We start from the raw sequence: 14,428 nt of genomic DNA, 5'->3' as shown, positions 1-14,428 counted from the left end.
CAGACTGTCACTTAAAATCAGGGCTGTGCATGACACTGGCAGCGGGGCACGTTCTCATCTGCAACGACTGGAATGTCACAGTGGATTTCCTGGGATGCTCAGGAAAGTCCCCTCCACATTCTCGAAGGAAAAAAAACAATAAATATTCTCCATGTTCGAGATTTTGGGAAACTGTCTGTACTGGCTAATACACCCGCTGGAGCCAATGCCTTTGGAGGAAGCACCTTTGCCGGCTGCTTCTATCAATTATATCTAGAGCCTCTGACACAATCCCCAGTGGGAGGCCCTTTGAGGGGATGGAGTGGCTGTAATTCACACGGCACACACAGGTTTTGCATCAAGAGAAGAGGGTGGGAGAGAGCAGAAGGGCAGGGCTGAGAGGAGCACCCTGCAGCCTCCACACTGAGCAGCTGATTAGCGCCCCTGAAGAATCCTTGTCAAGCGCGGCCCGGGTGAGGACAGCTGACAGGACTCTCCAGAGGAAGGCAGAAATTCCAGTTATGGAAATTAAGGTAGTTTATTTGTAGGTCAGAAGTTAACCAGGACTTGAACAAAAGCCAGGACTGACTAGCTGGAAAAGGAAGAACTCATGACTAATGGAAAAGTATAGCTCTAAATTGGATATGGTTTCATATTTAATTTCTTTGAAAAGGCAAGTAATTATCTTGGATTATTTATCCACTGAGAACAGGCCAAATGCTTACAAATGAAGTTCACTTTTATTGAACACTTATTATATCTCTGGGGCTATGCTTGATGCTTTTTATACATTAATACATTATATTATCTAATCCTCACACACACACCCCCAGGAATGTGGTTAGCACTGTCCCCATTTTACAGAAGAGAAAAGTAAGAATCAGAGAGGATAAGTAACCTAACTGAGGTCACACAGTAAGCAGCAAAGCTGTGATCCCAACACAGGCCTCTGTCTCCAAATCCTAAGGTAAACACCTAAAAACATTTGATCAACTTTGGTGTAGTTACATCTGCCGCCATCAGCATCATCACGTCTTCCAATCACGAGACACTGCCTCCTTTCTCTGTGGATGACACTCACCTGAATGATGGCCCTTCGCTAAATGCTGTTTATGCCTACAAAACCAAACTACAAATATTGCAAAAAAGTACCATAGGGCAGTGTAGAGTAGGTTAAGAGCATGTCTTGGAAGCTCGGTTGACTGGGTTTAAATCCTAGCTCTACCTCTTGTCCACTGTATGTTAGCTCAATTATTTTACCTTGCCCAATCTCAGTTTGTTCATTGAAAAATGGAGCTAATAACAACATCTATTTCACAGGATTGCTGGAAGGGTTGTGTTACTATATGGAAAGCATTCAGAAGAAAAATGCCTGACCTATAGTAAGTGCTCAAAAAGTGTTTGCTAGGGTTATAATTACTACTATGTATTCATCTGGGTATGTAAATATCAATACATAAGTCATACAAAATGTATCAGTGTAGTTAAGGACACAACCTTATATCCACACTGATACACTTTTATCTCCTTTTCCATTTATGTCCCATATCTAAATGCCTTGGGTCCAATTTCCCCATCGGGAGAACAGACACTAAGGGAGTTCAGCCACTGGTCACATCTAGAAATGACACGATTTTATAAGCTGCTGGGGGCAGCATTATGAAGCTGGATTTAATACAGAAAGCCTCTCCCAAAGATCCAAATGTTTCCCCCATCCCTACCCTACAAACCATAGGAGAAGAGAAAAGAAGAAAGGGAAAGTCAACATGCTTCTTGGAACTTCAGCTGCTTTCTCACAGCTAGTTATGGGAAAGAAAAACAAAAAGGCCTTTCTGTTCATGACTATGCAGAAAGCCAAGAATAAAACCCTGGATCAAGTGAGAGCTAGAAGCTGAATGGCACAGTCAGTTGCAAAAGTGAAAAACCAGGCCACCTGTGCCATCTTTGGCCAAGATGGTCCCTTGGAACCTTGGGGCAAAGCAAGAAGCTAGTTCTTCAGCCAGAAATAAAGATGGATGGACAATTATACTGGATTCCATCAAGTCACCTAAAGTTAAGCTTTTGGGGGGAGATTAGAAAATACAAACCCACACAAAGGAAAACACAGTCTAAATTCTCCTTCCTTGGGGGTCTAGTTATGTCGTCTTTGTTTCTCACCTAGGAGCCCAATAGCATTCTGTCTTCTACAGAGAGCACTCCAGGAAAGGAGATAAGAGTCAAATCTATCCATTGTGCTAATTGCTAGTTGTTCTAGTAAAAGAGTGTTAACGAGTGGGGTGAGAACCACCAGCTTCCACATATTTGAATTATTTCATTCATCTGTCCTCTTCGCATTCTCTTTTGTCAGAGATAATGAAAACCAGCTAGGGTTGGTGGATGACTTATGGTGTCTGAGAAACTCCAGATGCCTCTGTTTTACCAATCACCGTTTTCTGTTTCCTTTGTGATTTATTTATAAAGTGGCTAAAATCCTATTCTGGAGGGTTTTCAGGTTCTACTTTTCCAACCTGATGACCCATGTCCACCCACCACACTCTGGGTGGGGAAGCCATTCACTGAGCATCTCCCACATGCCAAGCACTGTCCTAGTGCTGGGGACACAACATTCTGCAAAAACAATAAATACCCTGTCCTCATGGGCCTTATATTCTAGAAGGGAAGACAAAAAATAAATAGAAAAAAGAATGAATACAAAGTTGGGTGGTAAGTGTCACTGAAAAATAAAGCAGGTTAAAGGAGAAGTTGATAGCGGTTGCTATTTTGGGCAGAGAGCTGTGCTTGTCCATCATGCCCCCCCCCCCCATTTACCCCCTTGTTCCGGTAAACATCCCTCACCTCTTGAAACAGTAGTGGCTTAGGCCGTCATGGTACCCCTTGCCCCTGGTCACAGTGGCTTGTGCAGGAATAGGACCCACACTGGGCCAGAGTCCACCCTTGGGAATTTTACAACTGGGGCCAGGGGGACAAATTCCCCTGCCTTTGCAATCCTGGGGATGCTGTTGGCCATCCCTGATGGGAGGGAATGTTTGCCTATTGGAGGAGAGAATGAGTTCTGGGAGAGATAGGAAGAGATGAGGGAAAGACACAGAGAGGCAGCTGACTACTGACTTTCTAATTCCAGTCTGAAATCTCTAGGGCCACCCTCGTCCTTATGGTTCTTCTCCCTTCAATCTCAATATACTCATAGTAATTCCCCTTTGTTCAGTTTAATTGTTCCCTCCTTTGGAAGACCTCCTCTGACATACCCAGACTCAGTGAAAGGCCATTGTCACTATGCTTTCAGAGATCTTTTTTTGGGTATAGCAATAGCAACCTAGCATGAATACCTACTATGTGCCAGACGCTTATGCTAAGGGCTCTCCAGGTACTACTTGTATTACCGAATGTAACAAGTTACACCACGGTTACTAATTTTTATGCACAGTTCTCCTACTAGAAAAATGAATATTAAAAAATGTCTGGCTAGTCTCTTGTGAAAGGGAAAATTTTAATTTCAAATTTATTTCAGCTGGTACAGAAGAGATGACTCTGGTCCCTCAATATCTGTTCTCCATTTCTTTTCTTTTCCAGTGAAAATACCCACAATTTTTAGCTGAAATAAAATCTACTTTTCCCAAGTCTTTCCTCGCAGCTATGTATGGATGTGTGACCAGGTTTATTAGGTCAATAAGATGTGAGCAGAGATGTGGTGCATGACTTCCCAGAAGTGTGTTTAAAGGGAGTGTGGAGGCCCTTCTTGCCCTCATGCCTCTTTTCTTTTGACTCACATGTGGACATGATGGCTAATGCTTGCACAGCCATCTTGGACCAGCAGGTGAGAAGCCACGGGTGGAGTACGGTGTAGCCAAAAGATGGAAGGAGACTGAGGCCCCGATCATCACTAGCCCATACCAGCCCTGGACTGCTCACGTCCACACCTCACTTATGTGACTTCAAAATAAAATTCTATCTTATTGAAGCCACTGCTAGAGTTTTCTGCACTTCCCAGGTGAACCCAATCCTAACTGATAAAATGAAATAATATATATTCTACATAAACTAATATTTCCATGTATTAGATAGACCTGTGAAGTTCAGGTCGATTGCTCGCTACCTTATATAGGAATATGGCACTGCCACAGCTGGCCATTTTAGTTATGTTTTGTCCAGTGATACTAACTATTCTCCCATGTCCTGTAATGTTATTCATATTCATTAAAAAAGGCAACAGCTGTTCACAACAACACACCATTTCAAGGCAGTTAAAATAACCAACTGTCTCAATAGAAAGGGAAGCTAAGAGAGATGAAGAAACCAATAGCTGCTCAGATTACAGAGGAGCTGGACTAGTGGTAAGAAAGGTCAATAACAAGAATAAATCAGATTCCAAGAGACTCCAACAGGGGAACTGGGAGGCAGAGCTTTTAAATATGTAGTTTAAAAAAGATGACCCATCTATCATTATTCAAGTCCAAACTTAACATGAAAAAAGTTTAGATTTCATAAATCCAGAGTGGATCTGTACTGGATTTGTATTGTACTTTCTCCAACAATAGAGTTAGATGAAAAACTAAAGGACAAATAAGAATTAAGACTAAGAAACAACGTGTTGTGTTTAATGGAGTAGGTGTGTTTATTTTTCAAAGACTTCAGCTTTAACAACTTTATATGTATTATGACCAATTTGAAAGATTTGTCCATTTATAAATATGTGATCCAGACTGGCATGAGGCAAGTGAGAAGAACTACGAGGGCTATTAGCTGTGAGTTAAGGAAAGAAGAATAAACTGTTAGAAAGTTAGAGCAGATTCTTGCTTTCAGTGCTAAAAGAAAAATTGCAAAGCATGGAATGTCTCTCAGTGACATCTCATTAGTGCCATTTAGTTTGCATGTTAGAGAAAAAGGGAAGAGCAAGGCTTTGATTGATTTGTGCCACAATATGGGCCTTCTCCAAAACCCATGGAGGCTACTGATTACAAACGAAACTCACCGATTCACTACGGCTGGTTGGGTGGGGCTCCTCCCAGGTAATATATATCCTAGTACTTTGAATGAGTTAATCTATATGGTTGAACCTTAAAAAGGACCACACAGGCATACACACATAAAATATCCCATTGTTTCCTTGACAAATTCCGACCTTCGCTCAGTCTTTCCCATAATCAAGTAAACAAATAAAGCTTTACATATTGTAAAAAAATGTTTTCCAAATTTCCAGCTCATTCCAATACAATGGCCACGACATGTACATCTTAGAAGAGAATGCATCTAATTATCAGAGCCCATCCAGGGTGGATGCCCAGGCAAGAACTTGGCTGATGTTACCTCACCCACACCAAGGCCCTGACGGGGAAGCAAAATGACCTTTAGGATGAAAGTGCAGAGCAAGTCTTCATTTTTGTATAATGCTGCATTGTTCAATTCAGGCATTATTCCCTCAAGAAACAAGCACCAAGCTCTTTGGCACACAAAGCCACAGACTGACAGATTGAATTTGCTCTTCTGCAATTAAAGTTGGATGAGCTCAGATCTCCCATTTTCCAAAGGGTGTAAAAGTTCAGGTAAGCGTGGGATGCACAGGGCAAGTACGTCAATGGTAAGGACATCACTGGTAAGACAAGTGGTCGTTTCCTTGAGGGCATAACATCTTTAGCCTGTGCAATTCCACCATGCAGAACTGTAATGATCGTAAAAACAAGCAAATGTGTTGCTTTCCCACCTTGTCTAAACCTCATGGGATAAAGAAGAAAAGCCAAGTTACCTTTCTCATCTGAGCCAGCAAGCCTTCGAATTCCTTCAAGTTCAGTGTCGTTCCACTGTAGGATGCACAGCTATTTGCTGCTTTTCCCAGCCAGTAAATGGTAACTAATACCTGGGAAACAAAACCACACACAAGAGCAGGAGAATTTTCCCTCAAGAATTCCTTTTAAACTAAGGAATAGATAACGCTCCACTAACAGAAAAGCAGGAAGGTGAGAAGGTGCAACATTGATTTATGAAAACCACCATCCATGAGGTATCCATTAAATGTAAAATCATTTTAATAAGAACTCAATGCTGTATCAGTCAACACAAACATGATTCTGTAGTCAAAATAAGACTCCAGTTTTATGAAGAGTTCATCTATAACACATCAAGAAGGGAAACTAAATCGTCTAAAATTATTTTTGTATAATGAAATACTCCAATATTCAAAATTAGGAAGCACAATTTTTCAGAAACTGTGGAGTCTTTACCCAGATAAGCAAAGAACAGGTTGTCAATTCCTTTTGAGAGAGGTTCTTTTAAAGGTCTATAGTTTCTACTCGCGGGCACAGAGGTTCTGCTAAGACCAAGGGCAAAAAACTGAGGAGTGATAAAGGTTAATTAGTGGTTCCCAGCACAAAATCAACATAATATATCTAATGAAAGTCAGAAGAAAACAATGCAGTGAAGAATATGAGCTGGGAGGTGCAGGTAAATTCCCATTCATCTGAGATGGGAAATATTTAGCTTGGGCAAAGTTACTGCCTATTAAACTACCTTGGACATTTAAGAAGGTCTATGAATATTCAGTGGTCTGAAGTTACAGTCCTAAAGTTATTTTGTTCTGTCTTTCCAAAGAAACTGTCCACAAAAGCAAACGCTCTTTATACTGATATTCTCATAAAACCTGGCAGGGATTGGCTGAAGATGAGTCTTTAATATTGAATTACTGGGATCTGAAGTCTATGGAAAAGGTAAGACTATTATTTCATTTCTACGTTAGGTCTTACTGCTTCAATCAAGGTGGAAAGTACTTATTGTATCTCCCTCCACCTGCTAGGCCTGAAAATGCCTTGGACGATGTGATATGTGTACATGGGTTCAGATGGTAACAGGTCCAAAATACGGTTATGTGACATCAATGCTACGATGTGATTTCGTTTTCTAAAAACCTCTGTGGGAAAATTATACTTCAGGAGTCCTTCAAAACTTCCAGAAAGTGTTTTTCCTTTTTTTAACTGATTGCTTACAAATAAATTTCAGAGAACAGGCAATTCCAAATGTCGGGACATTAATTAAAATCATAAAATAACTTATATACGTTAAGCATATGAGACTATCTTGAAAGGTGTAATAGGAGAATGGGAAAAAACATGTTGTGTTTTTGATTATAGGTTTTCTGATTTACTTAAAATTGTATGATGAAAAATGGCATTCTGTCCTAGTTTTAAAGTGGAAGAAAAAGAAGGTAAGAATGAGCATGCCAATCAAATATAACAGCACCCTGGAAATTAAAAAAATAAAGGGGGAGTGTCACAGCTAATTTTCCTTTCTTATGTGCAGAAGGTTATTTCTTACGTTCCTCAATTTAACCTTAAAATAAAAGAGCAATAATGTACTTGCCTTTTGAAAATAAAATAAGATCTAATTCCAAAAAGCTGACTTTGGGAAGTAGTAATAAAAACTCAAAAGATTAGTAGAAAAAAAAATACAAAAAAGTACAGGCCCACAACAGCCAATATTATTCGTATTATGCTGACCTTTCCTTAAACTTGCCCAACTGCTTAATATAATAATCCCATCTGTGCCCATCAACGGAAAGGAACTAATGTAAGTCCTGAGACAGACTGTTTTGTGTTTAAGAGACTGAATCACAAACAGAGCACAGGCTTTAGTTTGTTTATTTCTAGATTGAGCACTTATCCAATTAAAGAGAACTCCTCCAAATCTGCCATTTTTATTTCTATTATAGTCATTAATTATTCTATCACAGACACATGCACTTGTCTTCTAAGAAGGACTCTTGCTAGCAAGGCATACGAGAAGCACTGAACGTATGAACTAAATTTTACACTTGAACCATCAAAGTCAGAAGGAGTAAGTCTGGAAAGTGAAGGTAAAATACTTACATTTTTCAGCTTCCTACTACAATCAAGGCTCCTAGTTAAGGAAAAGGAAAAGAAAATATGATCAGAACAGCAGTTTCTTCACTGTGATCTTCCCTTGAACACCTCTAAGATGTACCTGAACTAATACAATTAAGTCCAAATATATTCTTCTGAAAGGCCTATGATTAGTGATTACAGGTACCAAATAAAATTATTTAGAAAACACAAGGTGGGCTTAATGTTACATAGTGCACCTTGAAAAGATGAACGCTAACATCTGGAAAATAAAGAATTTCATTTAAACCTGGGATTGTTTATATCTGTATTCTCAAAGTTTAACTGTTAAACTAAAATTCTGTCTTGATTATAGACCACTGTCAAACTGAAATGTGACTACACTTGTAAATTTTTTTTTATAGAAGTACTTTTAACAAAGGTCTAAAACCTTAATTAAATAGACCTGAAAACATATGTACAAGAGGCAGTACTATCCAAATATTTGTTCTTTTCTGTTATGGATATCAATTAGTGTTGGGAATTAGCCATAAGCAAGAAAATATGCATGTTATGTTCAAATATACACATGTGCACTCTTAAATATACATAAATATTTATTCTCAAACTATAAACAAATAAACTGGTGGTACTTTCTAAATATGCATGCAGTGAAATATAAAAATTTCCCCCAAATTAGTCCAAAGTTTCTTTAACATGTCAACAAATCAATACTAGGAAAAACAAACACCGTTGTTTCTTTTTTCCACAGTAACTTCATTTGTGGGGGGTAGAAAAGGAGAACACAATGCTCTTATAAACGTAAGGCAACAACTCTTTCAAGTAGTTGGACTTCAACTACTTCATTGCTGAATATTCTGACCCAAAGTACATACGAATGAATAGGTGCCCAATTTTAAGTCAATTGAGATTTGAGGGAATAGAAAACACAGTAGCATATACTAAGGAGATAAAGCCATCAACAGGGACTTGGATTGAAAGAAGCACTGGTCCAACTTGGATTTGATTAGGAGAATTCTTTTATACTTCCCCCTTTGACAGAAAAAAATGATATGTCATTATTTGCTTAGATATTTGCTAGAATTTAAAAAAAATTAACAGCAACAACAACAACAAAAATTTAACAAACAAAAAAAAACCCAGGTGAAAACAATAAATCTATAAAACATTTGAAATTTTTATGAAAATCAAATTAAGAATAGGGAACGTAAAACTTTTCTGCACTGAGAATAAAAGTTCATTGATCAAAATTGTGACCCAGTTCTAAAAAAATCGTGCTTGGCACATACTAGGAGCTCAGAAAGTATTTGCTGAATGATTTCCACTTAACAATCAATTAGGTGAAAATGCTTCCAAATTTTTCAGAGACATATTGGGAGCAGTGCAAAGCCTTTTCTCTTTTCATCCAATTGTTTTGAATCCCTGGAAAGATACTTGCTTCATGCCCTTCTGGACTATGCTTTCATTTCCCATCCAGGTTGTCTGGCATCCATTACAGGTAGAGTTCACTAAATTACACATGCAGTAATCATTTGCAGGTTTTTCCTTTTTTTTTTCTTTTTAGTTTACTCAAGTTACTTCTCAGAAAAATGTAAGAAAAATTACCTACAATGAAAGCTAAACTAAAGAGTATTTTTAAAAAAGCAATTTCAGAAAAGCATCGAAATTTCCTCTGTGGGATCTACCCCTATATCTTATTACTTATGCTATTAATTGATGTCATGGGGGTGTTCTCCACCTTTGCTGATGTTCTGTTCAACTTTCCGTGGAAGAAAGCAGAGAAATACAGCAGTTCTACTTTAATCTACCAAAGCTATAAAATCTATGTATGTTACAAATGTCTCTGGTACAGCACCGAATTAAACCAACATCATTTACAGAAAATTTTGAAACAGAAAGCTCATCTGTGCCCAGTTCCTCCCTAAACCTAGAAATGATTTTCTATGTTCTATAAATGAATTTATGCCATCATTTTGATATAAAATTATTTATGTTCTTCTAAAGCTTCATACCATGAAATAAAAAATTTGCTTCATAATTTTACCAGGTTCAACATCCTACAATGCTTGGGGACAGTCTTGCCCACCACACCCATTCTTGCTCATTACCCTTCGACCACACTGACTACTTTTCTTTTTAAACATCAAGTTTGTTTCCCTTCCCTAGCCTTTCTCCATGCTCTTCCTCCCCCATCAATGCCTTACAGATCTTTGCATGGCTGATTCTTGCTTCCCTTAGATTCCCTTCATGCCTCATCCCTTAGCTGAAATACCACCTCTGCAGAGAGGCTACTTTCTTGACCACCTCTGGATTGACCACTCTTTTTTTTTTTCAGTTTTATTGAGATATAATTGACATATAACAGTGTAGAAGTTCAGGTGTACAACATAATGATTTAATATACCGTGTTTCCCCCAAATAAGACCTAGCCCAAAAATAAGCCCCAGTTAGGATTGTCAGCCAGACGGATGCATTTAGTACATTATGACGATGTTCCAGAAGAAGATGACATGATTGTATTTGAGTAAATGTAGATTGTTGTACATGAAAAAATAAGACATCCCCTGAAAATACACCCTAATGTATCTTTCGGAGCAAACATTAATATATAAGACCCGGTCTTATTTTCAGGGGAACATGGTACGCATGCATTGCGATGGTCACTAGTTCACCTCATCTATTTTTTCTTCTCAGCACTTACCGCTTCCTGCAAGTGTCTTTTTTATTTACTTATTTATTTGTCATTTCTTGACACTGTATGTAAATTCCACGTGGACAGAAGGCACTGGCTACCTTGTTCTTTCTGGTTCTCTGATGACTAGAAAGTATCCGATACACAGTAGCTATTCAATAAATATTTGTTGAATGAATGACTGAAAAATGATAGTCACAGGGAAGGTGATGGAAAAGTATTGCTTAAGAAAAATAATAACGTTCAAGTGAAGGAAAAACTAAAAAGGGAAAGAAATGAGGACAAGAGATGCAAAAGGCGAGATAAATGGAAAGACAAGAGAAAGAAGGGAACGGAGCATAGGGAAGAGAAGGGGGTGGAAAAAAAGCAGAGAGAAAGATAAAAGAAATGACAGAGAAAAGGATAGGAGAAGGGGAAGATGCGACAGTGACTGAGAAGTGACCGGGTCTTTGTGCCACTGCTCTAAGTGACTTTTTTTCCTTTAGGTTGCTTTCCGTGCTTTTGAATTAAAGTCTCTTTCTTTAAAAGTTGGTTGAACCATCTTCTCAGATCTGCACTGAGCACACTTGAGCTAGAATCATACGTGAGAGAACATTCTGTCCAATTCCGTTTCATAGATGAAACAAGGGAACTTGCCTAGGATTACAGAACTCAGGAGTAGCAGATGGAGGGCTAGACCCCTGACTTTCTGATAACACCGTTTTATTTGTAGATAAGAAACAAAGGTGCTAAGAGTTCTGAATTTCTAAAACCAATCTCAGAATTCTCCTGGTGTAGTAACATTGATTTAAAGTGGCTCTAACACAGCGGCCAATATGAATGTCAAAGAGAATTTTCCCTCACTCTCCACGCAATGTGTATGTGACTAATTATTATGATGTTTCACAGTTATTATTGTTTCTGGTCGTTTGCCATCAGGTGAAACTATGACTGTGAGGTGAGACAGAACCTGAAACAGTTTCCTAAAATGAACAATGATTTGTAGAGGCTGGGTACAATAATAAATGGAACATGTGATGACTAAAATGAGGTTTATGGTAGTTTCCATATTCAAATATCATAATTGTATTCTATTATTTTTGCCATTAACTAACATTTTTCCATGATAAACATTAAAGAATGGCACATTAACAACAGAGAAGCAATTTTATGTAATCAATCATGTCTGACTCTCCCCTATTCACAGTCACAAATCATAAAATCCAATATAAACTCCTAACTTGATTTCATTCAGTAGTTTCCATTTTTTCCCCCAATTATTTTCCCCCATCATTAAAAAAAAATCAATATCATCAAATAGTATAAAATTAACAGCTCTGAATTTTGGCATCTCTCCCTTTTCTATTCTTCTATGATAAAACAACCCAAAAGTAATCAAAAGGAGAAGTGTAGCCAATCCACAGACCCTGTCCATGTGCTTAAGCTTATTATTAAGGTATATTCATGCCAAATATTGTTTGACTAAAGTGGAAAATGTTTTATATGAAATTTGTAGACTTTAAAGGATTTCTAAACTACAGGTAAGTTATTCCTACCATCTCATAGGTCTTTTGATCTCATCGCTCTGGTCCTGAGCTATCTCTTCACAAAAAAGCACACCGCCTTTTCTTTTTCTATGACATTTTTTCCCAAGAATTCTTTGGCCCCAAACATGGCTCACTGAGTAGAAACAGTCAACAGTAGCCAAATGGCCAATGATCCATCTTCAAAGAACTTGATCATTGACACATATGTGGAAATAGTTACAAATATTAATGAAGAAGAGATTTCTCCATAATTCACTGTTCTCTTTGCATAATAAACAGAGTTCAGATCTGTTTACCAAGTTTGCAGTCTTCCAGAGCCTATTCAAATGCCCAAATGGAACTAATAAAAGCTTTTTGTCTCACACACACAGATTCTTTGCATATTTGTTTCTTGCCTCTTCCTCCGTTAAGTTTCACCTAGTAACATTTTTCTCTTTCTGTTTAACATTCTAACATTATACGTGTGATTTTTGGCTTTCAAAAAATTATGTTTGATCAGAATGAAAGCTATACACAGAGGAAAGGCCAGTGTGTCTTGTTTTCAAAGCTTGATCTTTACTTCCACATTTTTATTTTATTAGGCATGCCCAATTCTCTGCCTCTTAGACCTTACACCATCATCCCCAAACTGCAAATCAAACCATAAATGGGTTTACCTTAACCATAAATAGTGCATTACTTACTTGACTGTTACTCTGTTGGATGTATCCTGTAGGTCACTAGGGTCAAAAAGTTGAGATTCTTTAAGGCCCAGCTCTTTACAACCTCTCAAGAATAAGATGATATTGTCCTAGAAGGAAGAAAAGAAATCCAAGTCTATATTATTTTACATTATCTTTATAAACCAGCCCCTCCTCTTTAATAGTCCAAATTACTGGAGGGATGTCAGTCATTAAGGCAGCGAGATTCAGGTCTAAATCTTGGCTTGCTGGATTGAAAAAATCATACATTGTTAGGACATGTCCGAGTAAACAGACACTTCAAACTTCTAAACCCACAACCACAGCAAATTCAGTTTTTCCCTTTACCTTAACATATTTCTATAAAACTAAGTAAAATATCATTGAAAAGCAGAATTTAGCATCTTTTTGGGGAACAGTACTCAAAACGATATTCCCTGTTGTTTCAAAGTTTTGTCCATGTCTTATTATCTTGAATCTGGTTCAAAATTGATATTAAAAAAATAGGTTTCACTAATATCCGAGTGTCATCTTCAATAAGATGTTTTTAATTGATCTTCCAAAATACTTCCTTTATCAATGATAATACCTCTTTGTGGATGATAAATTGAATTAAATGGGATAACATTCTAGACTTCATTGGGAAGGGAAAAAAGAGGGGCAAGGACAGCTTTGGAAAGTAACGCAAAAGACCCTCCTCAAAGTGAAAATTTTCTCTAGCAGGCACAAATTTACTTTGAACTGATAGAGTAGCAGGCACAGTTGGCAATTAAGGAGGGTTCTGGTCTTCATTTGTTGGGAGTCATTAAAAATAACAAGCGGTTCTGGAATTGTAATTGTGGGTCATCCTTCTGGAACTCCCGGGTATTGGCAGCAGGTTCATCAGTTACAAGTCCCTAAGTGCCCTCTTCCTAAAAAGCTTCTGACAAGCTAACTGGCCTCATCAGTTAGTGAAAACTACCGAGAGGAATGGTAAAAGTCGGTTACAGACGTCAGATCAATGTGAATCCATCTGAATACTATAAGAAAGATGCTACAAAAATCTGAAATGATGGTGGTGGTTACTGAATCATGTATTCACCCAAGCGCAAGTCAACAAAGTGAGCAGAAAGCAGAGTTTTTGCCAATTATCCAGTGTGTAGGCAGGATTCTACCCCCAAGAATCCTACCCTCTGGTGTACAGACGCTGTATGATCCTCTCTCTTTTCGTGCTAGTGGAACCATTATGAAGGGATATCACTGTCAAACAGCTGACTTTGAGTTAATCAAAATGAAGATTATCCAATTAGGTCTGACCTAATCAGAGGAGCTTTTAAAAGAAGGTGAAGTCAGAGTTCCTGGTGGCCATGAGTTCTATAGCTGTAAGGAGATGCATTCTGTCAACAACCACACGAACTTGGAAGAGGCTTGGACAAAGCTCAGATAGGACCTCAGCACCTGCCAACACCTTGATTTCAGCCCTGTGGGATCCTGAGCAAAGAATCCAGTCATGTCATGTCCGCACTTCTGATCTACAGAAACTAAGATAATAAATGGGTATTGATTTAAGTTGCTAAGTTTATAGTAATTTTTTATGCAGCAATAAAAAAATTAATACACCCAGGCTCAAAACAACAACAAGAGCAATAGCAATAAATCACTAACCTTTATATAGCCCTTCATATATGCAAAGCATTCTTCCAAGAGCTCTGCATCTATGAACTC

General features: G+C 38.1%; 1 protein-coding gene across 10 annotated transcripts in view; it reads right to left on the bottom strand.

The window, feature by feature from the left end:
- Positions 1 to 14,428, bottom strand: part of LIMCH1 (LIM and calponin homology domains 1) — a 348,524-nt gene that overhangs the window by 94,139 nt on the left and 239,957 nt on the right. For all 10 annotated transcript variants that reach the window (XM_074324616.1, XM_074324606.1, XM_074324608.1 and 7 more), the window contains 3 exons: positions 12,728 to 12,834; positions 7,833 to 7,863; positions 5,720 to 5,830 (listed from right to left, as the gene is read on the bottom strand). In XM_074324616.1, coding sequence (XP_074180717.1) covers positions 5,720 to 5,728 — 9 coding nt within the window. In that variant the 5' untranslated portion in view covers positions 5,729 to 5,830; positions 7,833 to 7,863; positions 12,728 to 12,834. The remainder of the gene's footprint in view (positions 1 to 5,719; positions 5,831 to 7,832; positions 7,864 to 12,727; positions 12,835 to 14,428) is intronic.

This window comes from Rhinolophus sinicus, linkage group LG02 (assembly GCF_036562045.2).
Source record: "Rhinolophus sinicus isolate RSC01 linkage group LG02, ASM3656204v1, whole genome shotgun sequence".
NCBI lineage: Eukaryota > Metazoa > Chordata > Mammalia > Chiroptera > Rhinolophidae > Rhinolophus > Rhinolophus sinicus.
This window is presented reverse-complemented; position numbering and strand designations above follow the sequence as displayed.